Here is a 21,710-nt window from a genome sequence, read left to right on the forward strand (position 1 = left end):
AGCACAGAACTTTCCGCACTGGAGGAGAAGGTCGGATCACCGCGCACTCCTCTCTATAGGGGGAATGTTTCTCCTGGAGGAGAGCGGCACTTCACATCATGGAGAGTGATAGAGCATACATTGCCCCATGGGAAATAAGATATGCAAATTTCCTCTCCCCAGATACAGAGAACAGGGTCTGGTGTTTTTTGCAGAATGAATTCTGTGTGTTACCATATAATGTGCTGAAAAACAGGAAACAATTCCAGATGAGATGAAACGGTTAATAAAAAAACAAAACGCAATTCCACATTTATTTTTTGGGTTTTGCTTCTCAGCATTCATTGGGCGGTAAGAGAGACCTCGCTGTGATTTTGTCCAGGTCAGTGCAGGTTCAGCGATAACAAACTTGTCGGGCTTATTTTTTAGAATATATTTTATGGGTTAAATATTCAGAACTTTTCCTGAGACCGATCACTTTGTTATCGGAGCTGTGTGAGGGCTTCTCTTTGTGAATGGCGCAATGACCTTGTTATTTGTACCTTTTTAGGGTACCTGTGACCTTTTTGATTTCTTACGGCGTTTACGGTGTGGGATAAATCCTGACGTGACAATGCCAAATATGTTTGTTCATTTTTTGTTCTCATTTTGGAGACAAAGCAAAAATAATGGGGACTTCAACCTGAGATCCTATTCATACCGGCCTTCATAGGAAAACCATGGAGGCAGAGACAGGGGTCTTCTGCAGCCCCCCGGCAGTCATGGCAAATCGTTGTTGGTATCCTGCGATTTGGTAACTGATTGGCAGGAAAATGGGACACCCAACCACATAAAGGGAACCTGTCATGTAAAATAACACTACTAACCTTCAGATATGGGCAGGGCCCTTTTTAGGCAAAGTGGGGTCCTAGGCAAAAGTTTAATGTGTGGCCCTAAATGCTGACATACTGCTCCATCACACTCAAACATTTAGATTGTATTCACATGCACTGAGTTCAGGCCGTTCAACGAGCGCGATCAACAATATTGAAGTCGTTCGACGCTTGTTTCCGGTCTCTTTACACCGACTGAGGAAGAATGATGGACACAGAACGATCACTAGCAGATCAATCTGATACGTACCATGCCATCAGCAGGACATCTGCAGTGTACACCGGCGCTGTGCTGCTGAGAACAATGATTTATGTTCCACTATATACAATCCAATCACCCGATGATTAGGCAGCGTTTTGCTCGTTCGTTGGACGATTGACAACATGTTTACACCTATGAACTCTCATCTGCACTGCCAGGATTTATAAATGTGGGACGGACACACACACACACACACACACACACACACACACACACACACACACACACACACACACACACACACACACACACACACACACACACACACACACACACACTGTGTGTCACATACTATCACTGTGTCTATAGTCGACCATCTACATATGCTATTAACATATATACGAGCTAGAATAATGCAATAAAATATATAAATATACACACTTATACACACATGTACAAGGCACACATTTATACACACAATACACACATGTAAAGGGGACACGCATCACACACATACACGGCACACACATGCTGCACAACAAATGCTCAGTAGATACACACAGCACATGTATTCAGGACAACAAACGTTCACATAAACACACAGCACACACACCTCACATACACACACTGCTTTATGCTTAAGGGAATGAAGATGTTTCACAATATGAGCTGCAGCTTCTCTTGCTCACAGCAGCACTGTCCCAGCAGACATCTCCCTGCCCTCTCCCTTGCTGGGATGGCTGACAGGAGCAGGAGGAGGCTGACAGGAGCAGCACAACACACAGGAGAACTTATCTTTCAGCTCTGCTTAATAGATGTCGAGTCTCTGGCTCTGTGCAGGAGGACAGGAGCACTGGCCAATGAACGCTTCTATCACTTTGGGGGAGTTTCAGTGGCCAGTGCTCCTGTCCTTCACTCCACGCTCATCTTTCAATGTAACACCTTCACCAAAGGTCCTGAAGCTCAGACTACAAATCCTGTAGTGACATCATGGTTACATGATCGTGATGTCACTACAGATCCTCAACCAGTCTCTTCATCGGAAGCTTCACCAATAATGCTATTATCAGTGAAGCTCCTGCAGTAGCCTCTGGGGACCCCCAAGGGAATGGGGGCTCAAGGCATATGCCTAGTCTGCCCTGCCCTAACGCCGGCCCTCGACATGGGGTTAACTCGCAGGTTAATAGTGTTTTGAACCTGCTCAGTGCCTGCACTGAGAGCCCCGCCGCCAGGAGGAAATGAGCTTTATTCCCACGGCAGCGTTCAGCTTCCAGTCATAGAGGTGCGGCCAGCATGGCTTCAGTGTCCACTCAGTATACAGTGAGCAGCGGCTGAATCCGCACCTCGGCTCTTAGTATGGACGCAGAGCAGGTTCAAAATGCTATTAACTTGCAGATTAACCCAATATCTGCAGGTTATTAGCATTATTTTACATGACAGGCTCCCTTTAAATTGCACTGTCAGGGTGTCAGCGGTAGTAAAGTGGTTAAACAGCAGCAATCTGAGTTCTCTTCGTAGATGCGCGCCTGGCATCCTCCATGAATGAATAGCAGATATCAGGAAGGGGTTAAAGAGCCTTATCACATGACATCAGAATGCATGGGGCGGCATGTTCTCGCCTCAAGGGCTCACAGACTGCAAAATGTCAGGTGGTCCGCTCTTCCTCTTCATCGGGTCTGATCAGAACGATATAAGTGGGATGATGACGCAGGTGTTGCCCCTGCAGGAACATCGGCAGCACAAGGGTGATAATAATAAGTGTAAGTCTCCCTTAAAGGGATGTTTGTTCAGAAGAATATGTATTATGGAGCTTTTCTGTAGAGTCTGACCAGACAATCTCTCCTTGGCTCCCCGTGTGCATCAGTAAGCGCCCAGGACCCCGGTGCCTGCTCTCTAGTTGTCCTTTCTACACATTGATAGACGCTAACCGCTGCGTGCCGGGTGCTCCTCACAACACCGTCCTTCCGGGCGCTGTGACTTCATCCGTTAGCCGTACATGTGCCTTTTTTTCTAAACTCAGAACTTTTCAGCACTTGCTGCCTATTTTAGTGTTTATATCGTGGTGGATGTGGAGATTTCTCTCTATCTAAAGAAGAATAAAAATGCAGTAACTCGTCTTTTTAATAGGAGGACAGCAGGTTCTCTGCTCTTAAAGTGATCCCAGAGGATCCTGTCCAGGAGGGCGGCCGTGTCCTCATGGTGACATCATCATGATCTCTCAAAAATCAATCACTGGTTAATGGTCACCGTCCTTCCCCCAATCTTCATACAGTGAATTAGGAGAGAAGAAACTGATGGATGGAAATGTGGAGCTTTCTCCAGCTCCTCTGTGGTTCCATCCCTGGTGGAGACGAAACTTGGAGAAGTTGTGTTTCTTAGTACGGCTCCTTCATCTGACTGACGAGGGTCTTCTCTGTCCCTCTCCTCAGGGTCCTCATCCTCCGAGTGCAGAGCATTAGGCTTTGGCCTCGCTGATTATCACTTCATACTTGTGGCCCAAAATGTACTGGGACCTCGGTACTGTTGGTGAGAATCACAACAATCTAATTTAGTCCTTAATACATAAACATAGAATTACCGGTTCTGAGAGACGAGTCTCATATATAGACAGATACACGGCAGGTCATGTATTCAGTCTCTGTGTCTCCCACAGATGGATCCAGGAGGAGAAATCCACCAGAGAGATGTCCCCGTCCTCTGTATCCCCAGGACTGTCCAGAGGAGAATCACAACATCCCAGAGGATCATCAGGTAGATGACAGTGAAGTCCCCACAACATCTGACCATGAAGTGATTGGACTTGAGCTCATCTTATATTTTTCTTTTTAGGGTGAAGATCAGATTGATATTAAGGTTGAAGTTTTACATGGAGCACAAGAGGCGACCGCAATATGGGCCGATCAGCAGGGTGAGGAGGGGAGACTGTCATGTCGGTTCTGTGGTCATCTACTACTACTCCCATCATCTCATCATCACTTGACACAATCTGCAGTGGCATGTAAAAGTTCGGTCATCCCTGGTAAAAATTCCTGTTATTGTGAACAGTTAAGCAAGTTGAAGATGAAATGATCTAAAAGACCTAAAGTTACAGATGACACATTTCCTTTGTATTTTAGACAAAAAAAGAAATATTGTAATTTTTCGCATTTTAAAAACTACAAAAGGGAAAATGGGCTGATGTAAAAGTTTGGGCACCCTTGGAGATTTCAGACCTTTATTAGCGTGTTAGGGTTATGGCTTGTTCACAATCATCGTTAGGAAAGACCAGATGATGCAAATTTCTCAGCTTTATAAATCCAGCCTCCTCTAACCTTGTGCCAAAAACCAGCAGCCATGGGTTCTTCTAAGCAACTGTCTAGCACTCTGAAAATGGTGGAGGCCACAAAGCAGGAGAAGGCTATAAGAAGATAGCAAAGCATTTTCAAGTTGCCCTTTCCTCAGAAATGTAATTAAGCAATGGCAGTTACCCGGCACAGTGGAGGCCAATATAAGGTCTGGAAGACCAAGCAAAATTTTAGTGATAGCTGCTTGTAGGATTGCAAGAGAGGCAAATCAGAACCCCCACCTGACTGCAAAAGACCTTCACAAAGATTTCGCAGACTCTGGAGTTGTGGTACATTGTTCTACTGTTTAGAGACACCTGCACAAATATGGGCTTCATGGAAGAGTCATCAGAAGAAAACCTCTCCTGCGTCCTCACCATTAAATTCAGTGTCAAAAGTACAAAAGAACATCTAAACAAGCCTGATGCATTATGGAAACAAGTTCTGTGGACCGCTGAGGGTAAAGTAAAAAATGATCAAACATATGTGTGGAGAAAAAAGGGCACAGAATTTCAGGAAAAGAACATCTCGCCAATTATTAAGCATGGGGGTGGATCAATCATGCTTTGGGGTTGTGCTGCAGCCAATGGCACGGGGAACATTTCACGGGTAGAGGGAAGAATGTATTCAATGAAATTTCAACAAATTCTTGATGCAAGAATAACACTATCTGTAAAAAAGCTGAAGATGAAAAGCGGATGATTCTACAAATGGATAATGATCCTAAAAACACGTAAAAATCCACAATAGAAGACCTGAAAAGGCGCAAGCTGAAGGTTTTACAATGGCCCTCACAGTCCCCTGATCTGAACATCATTGAAAATCTGTGGCTAGACCTCAAAATAGCAGAGGAGGCAAGACGACCCAGGAATCTCACAGAACTGGAAGAATTCTCCAAGGAAGAAGGATGAAAATCCATCAACTAAAAATTGAAAGACTCTTGTCTGGCTACAAAAAGCGTTTACAAGCTGTGATACTTGCAAAAGGGGGGCGCTACTAGATACTAACCATGCAGGGTGTCTAAACTTTTGTATTGTTTTTTTTTATTATTTATTTCTTGCCTTAACCCCTTTCTGACCCAGGGCGTATTAGTACGTATCTGTTCCCTGGGCCTTATGGGCCTGATACGTATTAATACGCCCTGGCTACGCTTGTGTGCGGGCGAGATCGCCGCCGGGTGTCAGCTGATTGTCACAACTGACACCCTGTGCTATGTGCCGGGAGCGGTCCCGCACCGCTCCCGGCACATTAACCCCTGAAATGCTGCTATCAAAATTGATCGCAGAATTCCGGTGGCAAGAGGAGGTAAGCGAGATACTTACCTTCTCTGACGGCGTCCAGTGGCGTCTGAATCCGGTCCCGGATGTTGCCATGGTGACCCGACGTCATCATGACAACATCCGGGTCACCAGGAGGCAGGAAGTTGCTTTTGTCATGCGCAGTGCACGACCAAAGTAACTTCCTGTGCAGCGCTGACAGGCTGCATGGCATAGGGAGCTGCTGCTCTCTATGCCATACAGGCGATCAGGCTGCAAAAAAGTGAAAGTCCCATAGTGGGACAATGTGAACAAGTAATAAAAATGTCAGAAAGTGAAAAAAAAAATAAAAAAACAATTGTAAAAATATTTTTTTTAAAAATGAAAAAAATAATAATAAAAAAATATATATATATTGTACCCATAAATAAATAATCTTATGAAAAAAAAACAAAACAATAAAAGTACACATATTTGGTATCGCCGCGTCCGGAACGACCTGACCTATAAAACTTTCACACTAGTTAACCCCTTTAGTGAACACGGTAAAAAAAAAAAAAAAAACGAAACATAAAACGATGTTTTATCATCATACCGCCAAACAAAAAATGGAATAACATGCGATCAAAAAGACGAATGTAAATAAAAATGGTACAGCTGAAAACGTCATCTTGTCCCGCAAAAAACAAGCCGCCATACAGCTCCAACAACAGAAAAATAAAAAAGTTATAGCTCTCAGAATAAAGCGATGCAAAAACAATTCTTTTTTCTATAAAATAGATTTTGCGTAAAAGCACCAAAATATAAAAAAAAAAATGTGGTACCGCTGTAAACGTACTGACTCGAAGAATTAAGCTACCTTATCAATTTTACCACACGCGGAACAGAATAAAAAAAAAAAAAAAACAATTCCTGAATTGTTGGCTTTTGTGTATTCTGCCTCCCAAAAATTGGAATAAAAAGCGATCAAAAAATGTCATTTGCCCGAAAATGATACCGATAAAAACGTCTACTTGTCCCGCAAAAAACAAGCCGTCACATGACTCTGTCAGCCGAAATATGGAAAAATTATAGCTTTCAAAATATGGCAATGCAAAAACTAGTCTTTGCAAAAAATGCGTCTTTTAGTGTGTGACAGCTGTCAATCATAAAAACCCGATATGAATCTGGCATCACTGTAATTGCACCGAAGAATAAAGTCGTCTAATCACTTATACCACACGAGGAACGGCGTAAAAAATAAACTTTAGGGTTAGGGCTGTGCTAGGGTTAGGGCTGTGCTAGGGTTAGGGTTGTGCTAGGGTTAGGGTTGTGCTAGGGTTAGGGCTGTGCTAGGGTTAGGGCTGTGCTAGGGTTAGGGCTGTGCTAGGGTTAGGGCTGTGCTAGGGTTAGGGCTGTGCTAGGGTTAGGGCTGTGCTAGGGTTAGGGCTGTGCTAGGGTTAGGGCTGTGCTAGGGTTAGGGTTGTGCTAGGGTTAGGGTTGTGCTAGGGTTAGGGTTGTGCTAGGGTTAGGGTTGTGCTAGGGTTTGGGTTGTCCTAGGGTTTGGGTTGTCCTAGGGTTTGGGTTGTCCTAGGGTTTGGGTTGTCCTAGGGGTTGGGTTGTCCTAGGGGTTGGGTTGTCCTAGGGGTTGGGTTGTCCTAGGGGTTGGGTTGTCCTAGGGGTTGGGGTTATGGTTGGGGTTGGGGTTATGGTTGGGGTTGGGGTTATGGTTGGGGTTAGGGTTATGGTTGGGGTTGGGGTTAGGGTTGGGCTAGGGTTAGGCTAAGGTTAGGGTTAGGCTAGGGTTAGGGTTGGGCTAAAAAAAAAATGACGACGATATGGCGACTAGTGAGCGCAAGTACTTGCTACTTGAATTTGCATCAGGTGCTTGGGTATGCACAGAGTATGGCGGGTGCTCAAGTGACATGCTCGAGTCTCCTCCCCAAATGTTTTGCAGCTGTTATACAGCCAAAAAAACCTTGCGGGTATTGCCTGCTATGCACATGCGGTCCCCGCGTGTTTTTTTTGGGGTGTCTAATAAAAAAAACATGCGGGGCAGGGACTCGAGCATGTCACTTGAGCACCCATGATACTTGGTGCATACCCTAGTACCTGATGCAAACTCAAATAGCGAGCACCTGCACACAAGACTAATGACAACTCATTCAATATGATGACCTAATGTTATCAAATTCTGTGTCGTACCTCTGGGTTCAAAATGTTCACTATACCCCTTGATAAAATCCTTGAGGGGTGTAGTTTCCAAAATGGAGTCACTGGGGGGAGGGTGGGGTGGTTTCCACTATTTAGGCTCATCAGGGACTCCCCAAACGCAACCTGTTACCCTTGTGAAAATGCAAAATTGGGGGCTGAAAAACATTTTTGTTGAAAAAATGTGAAAATGTTATTTTTACGGTTCAATGTTATAAACTTCTGTGAAGCACCTGGGAGTTCAGGGTGCTCACCACACATCTAGATAAGTTCCCTAAGGGGTCTAGTTTCCAAAATGGTGTCACTTGTGGGGGGTTTCCACTGTTTAGGCACATCAGGGGCTCCCCAAACGCAACATGGCATCGCTAATTATTCAAGCAAATTTTACATTCAAAAAGTCAAATGGCGCTCCTTCCCTTCCAAACCCTGCCGTGCGCCCAAACAGTGGTTTTCCCCTACATATGGGGTATCGGCGTGCTCAGGGGAAATTGCACAACAAATTTTGGGGTCCATTTTTTCCTGTTACCCCTGCGAAAATAAAAAAAATTTGGGTCTAAAGTAACATTTTTGTGAAAAAAGTTAAATGTTCATTTTTTTCTTCCACATTCCAAAAATTCCCGTGAAGGACCTGAAGGGTTAATAAAGTTCTTGAATGTGGTTTTGAGCACCTTGAAGGGTGCAGTTTTTAGAATGGTGTCACTTTTGGGTATTTCTGTCATAAAGACCCCTCAGTCACATCAAATGTGATGTTGTCAATAAAAAAATGGTTTTGTAATTTTTGTTAAAATGAGAAATCGCTGGTCAACTTTTAACCCTTATAGCTCCCTAATAAAAAATAAAAAAACTGGTTCTAAAATTGTGCTGATGTAAAGTAGACATGTGGGAAATGTTATTTATTAACTATTTTGTGTGACATATCTCTCTGATTTAAGGGCATAAAAATTAAAATTTTGAAAATTGCTAAATTTTCAAAATTTTTGCCAAATTTCCGATTTTTTTTCACAAATAAACGCAAGTGATATCGAAGAAATTTTACCACAATCATGAAGTACAATCTGTCACGAAAAAACAAACTCCGAATCGGCGAGATCCATTGAAGCGTTCCAGAGTAATTACCTCATAAAGTGACAGTGGTCAGAATTGTAAAAATTGGCCTGGTCATTAACGTGAAAACTACCCTCGGGGGTAAAGGGGTTAAATACAAAGGAAATGTGTCATCTTCAACTTTAGGCCTTTTAGATCATTTCATCTTCAACTGTGCACAATATCATTAATTTTGACCAGGGGTGCTCAAACTTTTACATGTCACTGTATTCTGTCACTATGTGTTTCCTACAGATGGACTCATGGAAAGAAATCCACCAGAGAGATGTCCCCGTTCTCTGTATCCCCAGGACTGTCCAGAGGAGAATCACAACATCTCGGAGAGTCATCAGGTAGACGGTGCTGAGCCCTGTACTGGATCTGTATATGGGGGGACATTTCTGATCGAGGTCATAGATGTCACAGATTTTGGTGTTTTCTTGTATTGTGCTGATTGTTACATCTGATATATCAGGAGGAAGATCCGACTAAGAATAAAGAGGAAGACGAGACAGAAGAAGAAGCGATGACGAGGAGGGATCAACCGTGTGTGAGCGACGTGAAGGAGGAGATTCCTGTAGATGTTTCCACAGGTGTGTAATAATGTCCAGTGTATAATAATGACTGGCTTTAATATTACTTCCATCCTTTACTTCCATATTTTTCTTACACAAGTCCCGTGCTGCCATATAAATGACTGAGCTTGTGATTCAACAGAACCTCCCAGACAGATTCCCTATAATGAGGCAAATGGAGACATTGTGGATGCCGTCTGACCTGTTATCCGGCAGTGTCCGTTTTTTTTAAGCGTGCATAAAAGCGCGGTCTGCCACAGCTTTGTGCACTTCTGAAAAGGATACTGCTGAACAGAGGCCAGACAGAGTCCAGAGCAACTCTGCTGCCTCGTTATAGTGATTGGCGGTGTCATCTGAATCACGTATTTTGTAGATTTAGATTGAAATCCCGATGTAAGTGCTCAGCGTAGAATCATAGAATCATAGAATGGTAGAGTTGGAGGGGACCTCCTGGGTCATCTGGTCCAACCCCCTGCTCAAAGCAGGATTCACTAGATCATCTCAGACAGATGTCTGTCCAGCCTCTGTTTGAAGACGTCCATTGAAGGGGAACTCACCACCTCTCGTGGCAGCCTGTTCCACTCATTAATCACCCTAACTGTCAAAAAGTTTTTTCTAATATCTAATGTGTCTCCTCCCATTTAGTTTCATCCCATTGCTTCTAGTCTTTCCTTGTGCAAATGAGAATAAAGATGATCCTTCTACAATGTGACAGCCCTTGACATATTTGTAGACCGCTATTAAGTCTCCTCTCAGTCTTCTTTTTTGCAAGCTAAACATTCCCAAATCCTGCAACCGTTCCTCATAGGACGTGGTTTGCAGACCAGTCACCATTCTGGTCGCTCTTCTCTGAACTTTCTCCAGTTTGTCTATGTCTTTTTTAAAATGTGGTGCCCAAAACTGTACACAGTATTCCAGATGAGGTCTGACCAAAGAGGAGTAAAGACCGATAATGACTTCACGTGATCTAGACTGTATGCTTCTGTTAATACATCCCAGAATTGTATTTGCCTTTTTTGCTGCTGCATCACACTGTTGACTCATGTTCAGTCTATGATCTATTAGTATACCTAAGTCTTTTTCACATGTACTGTTGCTTAGCTCTATTCCTCCCATTCTGTATATGCTTTTTTCATTTTTATTGCCCAGATGTAGTACTTTGCATTTTTCCCTGTTAAAAACCATTCTGTTGGTTGCTGCCCACTGCTCCAGTTTATTTAGGTCTTTTTGAATCCTCTCTCTCTCTTCTCTAGTATTAGCTATCCCTCCTAGCTTTGTGTCATCAGCAAATTTAATCAGTTTACCCTCAATTCCTTCATCTAAATCATTGATAAAGATGTTGAACAATACAGGTCCCAGGACGGAGCCCTGTTGTACCCCACGAGACATTCATCCAGCTGGATGTGAAGCCATTTACAACCACCCTTTGAGTCCGATCACTAAGCCAGTTATGAATCCACCTAACAGTTGCCTGGTCCATTGCAAACTTGGTCATTTTTTCAATAAGGATGGTATGAGATACTTTGTCAAATGCTTTGCTGAAGTCAAGATATACTATATCTACAGCATTTCCCTGATCCACCCAGTCAGTGATTCTGTCATAGAAGGAAATTAAGTTAGTCTGACATGACTTGTTAGTTACAAACCCATGCTGACTCTGGTTAATCACTTCATTCTTATCCATGTACTTACATACATGTTGTTTAATAATTTGTTCAAAGATCTTTCCTGGTATAGAAGTCAGACTCACCGGCCTATAGTTCCCTGGGTCCACCTTCTTCCCCTTTTTGAAGATAGGAACAACATTTGCTCTTCTCCAGTCTTCTGGGACTTCTCCTGTTCTCCAAGAATTTTCAAAGATTATGGAGAGTGGTTCTAAAATTTCTTCTACGATCTCCTTCAGTACTCTGGGGTGTAATTCATCTGGACCTGGAGACTTGAACTCATTTATGTTAGCTAAATATTCCCTCACAATCTTTCTGTTTACAGATAACTTGGATTCCTCTATTCCTTTAAAAGGACAGTGAAGATCAGTTGATGTTACATTTTCTTTCTGAGAGAAAACAGATGCAAAATAGGAATTAAAAAGTTCGGCCTTCTCAACATCCTCTCTTACCATTTCTCCATTTTCATCCTGTAAAAATCCTATAGCATCTTTGACTTTTCTTTTACTTTTGACATACCCCCAAAATCCTTTTTTATTGCTTTTGACATCTCTTGCAAGCCTTAATTCATTGTCAGCTTTAGCTAACCTGATACGTGCCCTGCAGGATCTGCAGACTGCATTATAATCTTCTTTAGATATGCCTCCCTCTTTCCATTTAATAAACATTTCTTTCTTTCTTTTTAGCATGTGTTTAAGTTCTGTGTTCATCCATCCTGGTTTCCTTAAATGCTTCCCATTCTTCCTACTTTTCGGGATTGTTAACGATTGTGCTTTGAGAATCTCATTTTTAAAAATTTCCCATCCTTCCTGGACATTTTTGTCCTTAAGGACATCCAGCCATTGGATCCCTCCTATTCTCTTTCTGAGTCTCTTAGAATCTGCCTTTCTAAAATCTAACCTTGAAGTTTGAGTCTTCACATGTCTTCCTCCTCTAGTTATCCAAAATTCTATAATAGCATGATCGCTGCCTCCAAGGGTCCCAGCCACCTTTACCTCCTCAACCATTTCCTCCCTGTTTATAAGGATTAGATCCAAAGTAGCAGATCCCCTTGTTTTCTCCCCTACCTTTTGGAAGATAAAGTTGTCAGCAAGAGAGGATAAGAATTTGCTTGACCTGTTAGTTTTACTTGAGAGAGATTCCCAACAAATGTCTGGATAGTTGAAATCTCCCATGACCACTACGTCATATTTTTTTGAGAACTTGGTCATTTGATACATAAAGAGTTCATCCATATCTTCAGCTTGCCCAGGTGGCCTGTAGTAAATGCCTACAATGGTGTCCTTTCCGTTGTTCTCTCCTTGTATTCTTACCCAAACAGTTTCCACAGAACTCCCAGTCTCTGAAGCTTTAATGTCTGTGCAGATATACGCTTTTCTAACATACAATGCAACACCTCCTCCTCGTTCATCAAGTCTGTTTCTTGCAAATAAGTTGTATCCTTTTAGCTTTTTATTCCAATCATGTGTATCGTCCCACCAAGTTTCAGTGATTCCAATGACATCATATTCCTTTTCCTGCATTAGTAGTTCCAATTCTCCTTGCTTGTTGCCCATGCTTTGTGCATTTGTATAAAAACATTTTAGTTTGTGATTGGTTTCTCTTCCTCCCATATTTTTATTATTTAAATTGTTTTGTCTTTGTTCTTCTTTTCCACTTCCAGTAGCAGAGATCTCAATAGTATTTGTCAGCTGTATGGCTTTTTCTGGCCTTTTGCTTCCCTTCCCACATTGTTCTAGTTTAAAGCTCTTCTGATGAGTGTAGCAAGGCGACTTCCAAATACATGTTTTCCAGTCTTCGTAAGGTGCACCCCATCTCTAGCAAGTAGTCCATCGTATAGGTAATTCATTCCGTGATCCAGAAATCCAAATCCTTGTTGACGGCACCATCGACGTAGCCAGTTGTTCACCTGTAGAATCTTATTCTACCTCATTGTTCCATGGCCATCCACTGGGAGGATGGATGAGAAGACCACCTGCGCTCCCAATTCTTTCACTTTCTTGCCTAAGTCTTCAAAGTCACTGCAGATGGTTTCCAGGTCCTTTCTTGCGGTGTCATTTGTCCCCACATGTATTAGCAGGAATGGGTAGTGATCTGTAGGTCTGAAGAGTCTTGATATCCTGTCAGACACATCTTTAATTTTTGCTCCTGGAAGACAGCACATTTCTCTTGAGGTTATGTCTGGTCTGCAGATAGCGGCCTCTGTTCCTCTTAACAGGGAATCCCCCATGACCACCACTCTCCGTTTTTTCTTCACAACATTCTTCTTTCTCCATCCAGGAGGATTCTGAGGGCTTACAAGGTTATTCATTGCTGGCAAAGTCTTATTTTGCTGTATTTCTTCATGGTTCTCCTGCGTGAGAGCCTGGTACTGGTTCCTGAGCAGTATGGGTGCTGACTGCCTCTCGATCCTCCTGCTTCTGTGGGTCACATGCTTCCATTCCTCTGTTTCGTCAGGTGCAGTTCGAATTTCTTCTCTTTCTGAATCATGAAGAGATAATTCTGCTCTGTCTAAGAACTCTTCACCTTCCTTAATGATTTTCAAGGTAGTTAACCTCTCTTCTAGATTTCGCAACTTTTCCTCCAACAGGGACACAAGCTTGCATTTCTGGCATGTGAAGTTTGGCTTTTCCACTGGCTAGTCTGTGAACATGTAGCAGGATATGCAGCTCACCAAATGGCTCCTGGACTCTTCCATGTTCTTATTGTTAATGTTCTGAAAACAGTGAAAAAATCTTAAAAAAAAAGCTTCAAAATGCGCGCGCCGATCGGCGCGCGGTTTACCGATGTCCTCTTTTCAGCTCCAACAGCCAAAATCCAGTGTTCTTTGAGCTCGCGGAGACTCTTCACTTACCCCAAAATGCAGTGGGAATATGCAAATTATCTCCTCAGGACTCCTCCCCTGGTTTTTGTAGAGCACAGGATAAATGTGATCCAAAATGTTCTGTACCCCAAAATGCCGCCAATATAAGTTTCTACTAACCCCCCCCCCCCCCCAAAAAAAGTCCCCACTCAGGTTCATCATCAGTAAACAGAAGTATAGGGGTTGTCCACATTAATGGTGGAACAAAGGCTTTGGAAAAGTGATGTGGCTCCCACTAAAAGAAATCCAGCAAAATCTGCTCTCCCAAATTCAAATATCCCCTCCTCCTGGGCCCCACAGTGTGCCAAAACCGCAGTTAGCGTCCACATGTTTGTCATTACTGTAGAGAGGAGAGCCCACTTAATTTACAGGGTGCGTGACTCCAGAAGCACGAGCTAGGTATGATGTAATGGGCACTACAATGTTCAAGACACTACAAAATACTGGCCACTACAATGTACCGGGCACTATAATGGCATATTTGCATTTTCACTTGGCAACATCCATTGCTGCTCGTTTCTGGACAACACCCATGCAGTCAAATTCATCACTACACCTGTAGATAAATTCAAATAGGGGTGTGATTTCCAAAATGGGGTCACTTGAGGGGGGATTCTGCTCTTCTGCCACTTAGGGGCTCTGTATATGGAGTCTGCTAACTATTCTATGAAAATTTGTTCTTCCAGAGTCAAATATTGCTCCTTCCCTCCCGAGTCTCACCGTATGGCTAAGCAGTACAGTACAGCCACATATGGGGTATTGACACGTTCAGCAGAAATTGTATAACAAATTATGTGGTCATCTTTACCCATTTCCCCTTGTGAAAATGTAAAATCTGGGGCTAAAACAACATTATAGTGGTAAATATGTCATTTTTTTTCTTCACCGTTCAATGGTATAACATTTTGTGAAACACATATGGAGTCAATATGATCACTTCACCCCTGGATGATTTCTTTGTGAAAATGAAAAATGTGTTGCTAAAACAACATTTTTGGGTAAAAAAAACATCATTTTTTCGTAAATCAGAAGTTCATTGATAAAATGTATTACAATAAATTTGAACCATGGAAATATAAAGAATACTGTAACAAGTCATACAGTCGCAGATCCATGAGCTTATTCAAATATAAAACATTTTGATTAGAAACAGTTAGAAATATTCGAGTACAGAGCAATATAATCAATGAGAACACGTACCGTATTTTTCGGACTATAAGGCGCACCTAGATTTTAGAGGAGGAAAATAGGGCAAAAAATTTGGTCATGATGCCCTGTTATAGGGGAGGGAGTCTGCTGCTGACACTGGGATTGGGGTAATGTCCCCCAATTCTGTTAATATTCTCCATCCTGGTATATATGGCCCCTCCTTCCTGGTATACGTGGCCCTCATCCCCATCCTGGTACGCATGGCACCCCTTGATCTCCCATCCTGGTACGCATGGCACCCCTTGATCTCCCATCCTGGTACGCATGGCACCCCTTTGATCTACATCCTAGTTTTCATGGCACCCCTTGATCCCCCATCCTGGTATGCATGGCACCCCTTGAGCCCCCATCCTGGTATGCATGGCACCCCTTGAGCCCCCATCCTGGTATGCATGGCACCCCTTGAGCCCCCATCCTGGTATGCATGGCACCCCTTGAGCCCCCATCCTGGTATGCATGGCACCCCTTGAGCCCCCATCCTGGTATGCATGGCACCCCTTGAGCCCCCATCCTGGTATGCATGGCACCCCTTGATTCCCCCATCCTGGTATTCATGGCACCCCTTGATTCCCCCATCCTGATATTCATGGCACCCCTTGATTCCCCCATCCTGGTATTCATGGCACCCTCTGAGCTCCCATCCTGGTATGCTTGGCGCCCCTTGAACCCCCATCCTGCTGCCCACAAAAAAAATAAACAATCATACTCGCCTCCTCTCTCCTCCAGTGCTGTCCCGCTCTGCTACCGACACTCACTGTGTGAGCCGCGCATGGCAGGGCGCGCATGGTGTCCCTGCCATGCGCCCTCACATAGTGTGAGAGCGCGCACACTGTACCGCAGCCCGGCTCCTGCTGCGTTCTGTGGTCAGTGTGCCTGCTGTTAAAGACCATGGATATTCATTACAACCCATGGGAGTGGGTTGTAGGAAATATTCATGAGCTTTAATAGCGGGCACACTGACCACAGTGCGGCAGCAGGAGCCGCGCTGCGGTACAGTGTGCCGGCTATTAAGGAAAATGAATATTCCCTGTTCCCCACGCCCATGGATGTAGGGAGTAGGGAATCTTCATTTTCTTTAGTAGCGGGCAAAGCGCAGGCTGCAGCAGTCGGCTGCTGCCTCCTGTGCCACGCTGATCACCCGCTACTGCTCCCCCAGACCTCCTACCACGCAGAGCCACAGTATATACAGGGAGATAGTATTCGAACTATAAGACGCACCCCCCACTTTCCTCCAAAATTTTGGAGGAAAAAAGTGCGTTTTATAGTCCGAAAAATACCGGTATATCATCAAAACTAGAATACGATGATGAACAAACAGTAGAGTAGAGAAAGGGTTGAGAAAAGTAGAAAAGGAAGGCATATAAAGGGGGGAGGGGGTGGGAAGGGTAGGATTTTGGGTTCCTGGTCTCTCATCTGGGCAATCCCACGTCCCGCAGCCAACAGGTGCGCCAAGGCCATTCAATTTATAATTAACGGATTTATGGCATTAGGTGTCTCATGGGTGTTGTGCCTTATACCTATGATAAGTGAGGTATTGTCAGTTTAACCAAATGTTCAGGTCTGGAGTTTCCCTCAATGAAATCCAAGGAGCCCAGGTGTTGTAAATCTTGTCAGGGTCTCCAGAAATTTGACCTATTAATTGTTCCATTCTAAAGATATTATTAAGTTCAGCTATAAATTCAGAACGTGAAGGTGATTTCTCCTGTTACCAATATCTGGGAATCAAATTTCTGACAGCTGTAAGGAAGCGTCTGAGCAGGCCCTTCTTATATCTGGAGACTGAGATATCGCTCAGAGATAATAAAGCTAGTTCCATTGAGGGTTGAATCTTGTGCATGGAAAGTTTGTTATAGAGTTCAACTACTGCCATCCACAAGCTTTTAATAGATGGACATGACCACCATATATGTGTGTATGAACCTCTGTCATTTAGACACCTCCAACAAGTATCTGGAGTCGTGGGGACCATAGTGTGACCGGTAGATGGACATCTATACCATCGTGATAAAATCTTATGCCTTCTCTCCTGTGACACCGAACAAAAGAACTTTACACCGATCCTCCGGCGATAGGGCTCTTCCTGGATCGTCTTCCTATTTTGAGAAGAACAAGGGGAAGTTATGGACCGCTGTTTGACCCTCTAGATAAAGTTTATATAATAAGGAGACGGTGTGGTCTGGAGGGCTCCTTGAAACACACAAGGTTTCAAAGGGATTAAGTGGTCGAAAGATATTGGTTTGTTTGGCTATTGTGTGTTAATAAAACTTTTTAACTGTTCGTAAAAGAACCATGAGCCTGCGGGAGGTTCTTTACCCAGAAAAATGGCTTGCCGTGATCTCACTGCAGATTGATTTATATAATCATATAAAATAGGGTACGAATCTTTGTTGAAGAAGGTTGTTTTATTTAAACCTGGCTGGAATGAAGAGTTGTCATAAGTAGGTGATAGTGGACCGGATATGGACGACGTATGAAGAGACCTATTTCTCTGTTTGATGAAGAGGGTGAGATTCCTGGTAAGGAAGGGGAGGGGGCCACTGTTTATGGTCAATGAGCGCTATAGAGACAAAGTTGCCAATGGATCATAGCGAGAAAGGTCTTTTTCCATATTAACCCACTTCTTCTTGGTTCTATTATGGAAAATGTCTTAAGATACATATTCCTAATGAGGCTTAGCTATAGAGAGAAAAGTCTGGGAGACCCACTCCACCAACCTGTTTGGATCTATGTAAAGAGAGTAGGATAAACATTGATGGTTATGGGACCAAATAAATCTAGTAATTGCTTTCTTGAGTTTGGAGAAAAAGGAAGCAGGGAGGTATAACAGGATTGTTTGAAAAAGGTATAAAAGGCGCGGTAGAAGATCCATTTTTATTGTATTGATTCTACCAAACCAGGATAATTGTAGTTTGTTCCATTTCTCCAGATGAAGCTCCGTTTTATGTAATGCATTCTTATATGATGTAAATTTTAACTGGGATGTTTTGGCAGTTAATTCAATTCCTAAGTAAGTGATCGAGTCAGATCACCCTTTTAAGGGGAAGGAGGCGCACAGTTGAGCCATCAATGATGGTTGTAGGGATATATTCATCATCTCAGATTTGGGGGAATTCATTTTGAAGTTACTTAAGGAACCAAATTTACGTAATTCTGACATGAGATTTGGTATACTAGTTATGGGAGACGTAATATATCACAGGATGTCGTCTGCAAACAGCTAATTTATGTTCTTCAGATCGAATTTTCACTCCTCTAATCGAAGGGTTGCTCCGTATTGCGGTTGCAAGATATTCCATGGTTAATACCTATAGCAAAGGGGACAGGGGCACCCTTGTCTTGTGCCATTCCGGATTGGAAATTGGCACGAAAGAGATCCATTGACTTTAACTTGTGCAGTGGGAGAGGCGTATCGAGCGGTTATTCTATGTAACATGTTTTCTCGTAATCCAATTCCTTCCAGTGCTCGAAAGATAAATTCCCAATGAACCCTGTGAAACTCTTTTTCTGCGTCAATTGACAGGATACACATGGAACTTCCCCCTCTCCCTGCATCGTCTATTAATGAGAGAGTCCTTATAGTATTGTCTCTCGCTTCCCTCCCCGGGATGAATCCCACCTGATCCTGATTTATTCGGTTTGGGAGGAGAGGGCATAGTCTTTTCGAGATCATTTTCGTGTACATTTTTATGTCTGTTTATTAAGGAAATGGGGCGATAACTACTACATGTTGATAAATCTTTCCCGGGTTTGGGGAGTACCGTGACGTGAGAAGTCTTTTTCCAGTTCTAATACTGCAGTCTTCTAAGGTTTCCTATCATGCCCTTGGCCACAGTGTGGACATCATTACTGAGGCTGGAGCTCCAGTGCTCCTGGATGTACGGCCGCCTTTGTGATTAGTCAATCTCATTTGTATATGATACTGAAATATTAAAACCTAATTTTTAATTGTGTGGACACTTTTCTACACTTAGGGCAGGATGGGAAGTTTGAGAGAGTGAAATGTCACTGGTGGTACATTAAGGGGGTAAATCCTGATGACAGGTTCCCTTAAGAACTGTCTATTTGCTGTCTAGTCTCTGCCACCCCTGACTTGTGCCAATGTCACCAGTTTATAAGCGTTATTCACTTTACCCGTCATTGTACTAATGTTATGCCATGTAGTTGTCCTCCTTATTACCGGTACTTTCACTGACGAGGGTCTTCATTGTGAGATCCAGAAAATTAATTTAAAAATCTCTTTTGTGTTGAAGAAAAAAAATCACATCCAATCTATCTTTCATCCTTATAGGAAATCCTTGTGAGAATAACGATTCATCACTAAATTGTAAAGAAGAAGATATCAGGAAGCACTCTAATGGAGAAAACCTCTTCACCCTTCCTGCACCTCCTGGACTTCACACCACTTCACCACCTTATAATCCTCCTGATCATGAGGAACCCTCTCCTGAGCAATCTCACATTGTTACCACTATTCCAGGTGACACAGTGGATAAAAGACTTCAGTGTGACAAGCAATTTACTAAAAGCTCAGATTGTTTAATACAAAGAAAACACAAAGGAGAGAATCCATACTCCTGTCCCGAATGTGGGAAATGCTTTACATATAAATCAAAATATCTTATACATGTGAGAATTCACACAGGAGAAAAGCCATATTCATGTTCAGAATGTGGGAAATGCTTTACAGCTAAATCAAAATTTATTAAACATCAGAGAATTCACACAGGAGAGAATTCATGTTCAGAATGTGGGAAATGCTTCACAGGTAAAGGGAATCTTAATCGACATCAGAGAATTCACACAGGACTGAAGCCGTATTCATGTTCAGAATGTGGGAAGTCTTTCACAGTAAAAGGGAGTCTTATTTCACATCAGAGAACTCACACAGGAGAAAAGCCATATTCCTGTTCAGAATGTGGGAAGTCTTTCACAGGTAACGGGCATCTTCGTTGGCATCAGAGCATTCATACTGGCAAGAAGCCATATTCATGTTCAGAATGTGGGAAATGCTTTAGAGATAAATCAGGTCTTGTTAAACATCACAGAATTCACACAGGAGAAAAGCCGTATTCATGTTCAGAATGTGGGAAATGCTTTGCACAAAAATCAACTCTTGTGCTACATGAGAAAAGTCACACAGGAGAGAATCTGTATTCATGTTCAGAATGTGGGAAATCTTTTATACATAAATCACACCTTGCTACACATGAGAGAATTCATATAGGAGAAAAAACATTTTCATGTTCAGAATGTGGGAAATGTTTTGAAAGTAAATCAGAGCTTGTTAAACATCAAAGAATTCACACAGGAGAAAAACCTTTTTCATGTTTACAATGTGGAAGGTGCTTTACACATAAATCTCAACGTCTTACCCATCAGAGAACTCACACAGGAGAAAAGCCGTATTCATGTTCACTATGTGGGAAGTCCTTCACAATTAAAGGGAATCTTATTAGACATCAGAGAACTCACACAGGAGATAAGCCGTATTCATGTTCAGAATGTGGGAAATCTTTTATATGTAAATCAACTCTTGTGCAACATGAGAGAAGTCACACAGGAGGGAATCTGTATTCATGTTCAGAATGTGGGAAATCTTTTATATATAAATCATATCTTGCTGCACATCAAAAAATTCATACAGGAGAGAAGCCGTATTCATGTTCAGAATGTGGGAAATCTTTTATATATAAATCATATCTTGAAAAACATGAGAGAAGTCATACGGAAAATAAATTGTAATTATGTTCACTGTGTTTTAATACATTTAATAAACATTACTCAGCATAAATGAGTACACCCGCTTTGATAAGTAAGATTTTATTTAATATCTCACTGAATCAATTTCTAAAATTTTGCCAACACTGAATTTCATAGAACATTTTTCTTGTAATCAAAACATGAAAGTAAGGTTAATAAGATAACTCTCATTACAAAATCTTCAGTTTTACTCAAATTAGTTGGTGCAAAAATGAGTACACCCCACATCAAAAGCTATTACATCTAGTATTTTGTATGGCCTCCATGATTTTTAAGGACGGTACCAAAACTTCTAGCCATAGAATGTGCAACTTAGTGACATAATACAACATCTATATTTCTTCTCTCTTTCAATAACGAGCTCTTGGAGCCTGGATGCTGGATGGAGTGATGACAACTTGTCTCTTCAGAATTCCCCATCGGTGTTTGGTTGGGTTCAGATCAGGAGACACTTGGCCACAGAATCACTGTCACCCTGTTCTTCAGAAATGTAACAGTCGCCTTAGATGTGTGTTTTGGATCATTGTCATTTTGGAGAAGTGCAGGTCTATCAAGGTCATGGAGTGATGGCAGCATCTTTTCTTCCACTATAGAGTGTAACGCTGAAGCCGGCGCCCTCGCATGGTGTCTTCTCCCTCCATGCAAAGATGCAGACTTTCTCACCGCTCCGGCGTTGGCTTGGTTCCTGGCGCTCTCCTTGTCCTATGTTCCTGTGACTGCTTTGCAGCTCCCGG

General features: G+C 42.7%; 1 protein-coding gene across 1 annotated transcript in view; it reads left to right on the plus strand.

The window, feature by feature from the left end:
- The window catches only part of LOC141149893 (uncharacterized), a 44,330-nt gene that overhangs the window by 13,730 nt on the left and 8,890 nt on the right, over nt 1-21,710 (plus strand). The window contains exons 5-9 of the mRNA XM_073636932.1: nt 3,707-3,804; nt 3,883-4,072; nt 9,161-9,258; nt 9,381-9,498; nt 19,505-20,946. Coding sequence (XP_073493033.1) covers nt 3,707-3,804; nt 3,883-4,072; nt 9,161-9,258; nt 9,381-9,498; nt 19,505-20,946 — 1,946 coding nt within the window. The remainder of the gene's footprint in view (nt 1-3,706; nt 3,805-3,882; nt 4,073-9,160; nt 9,259-9,380; nt 9,499-19,504; nt 20,947-21,710) is intronic.

Source organism: Phyllobates terribilis, unplaced genomic scaffold (assembly GCF_046119375.1).
Source record: "Phyllobates terribilis strain yellow unplaced genomic scaffold, ASM4611937v1 Scaffold_1__5_contigs__length_1240528914, whole genome shotgun sequence".
NCBI classification, from domain to species: Eukaryota; Metazoa; Chordata; class Amphibia; order Anura; family Dendrobatidae; genus Phyllobates; species Phyllobates terribilis.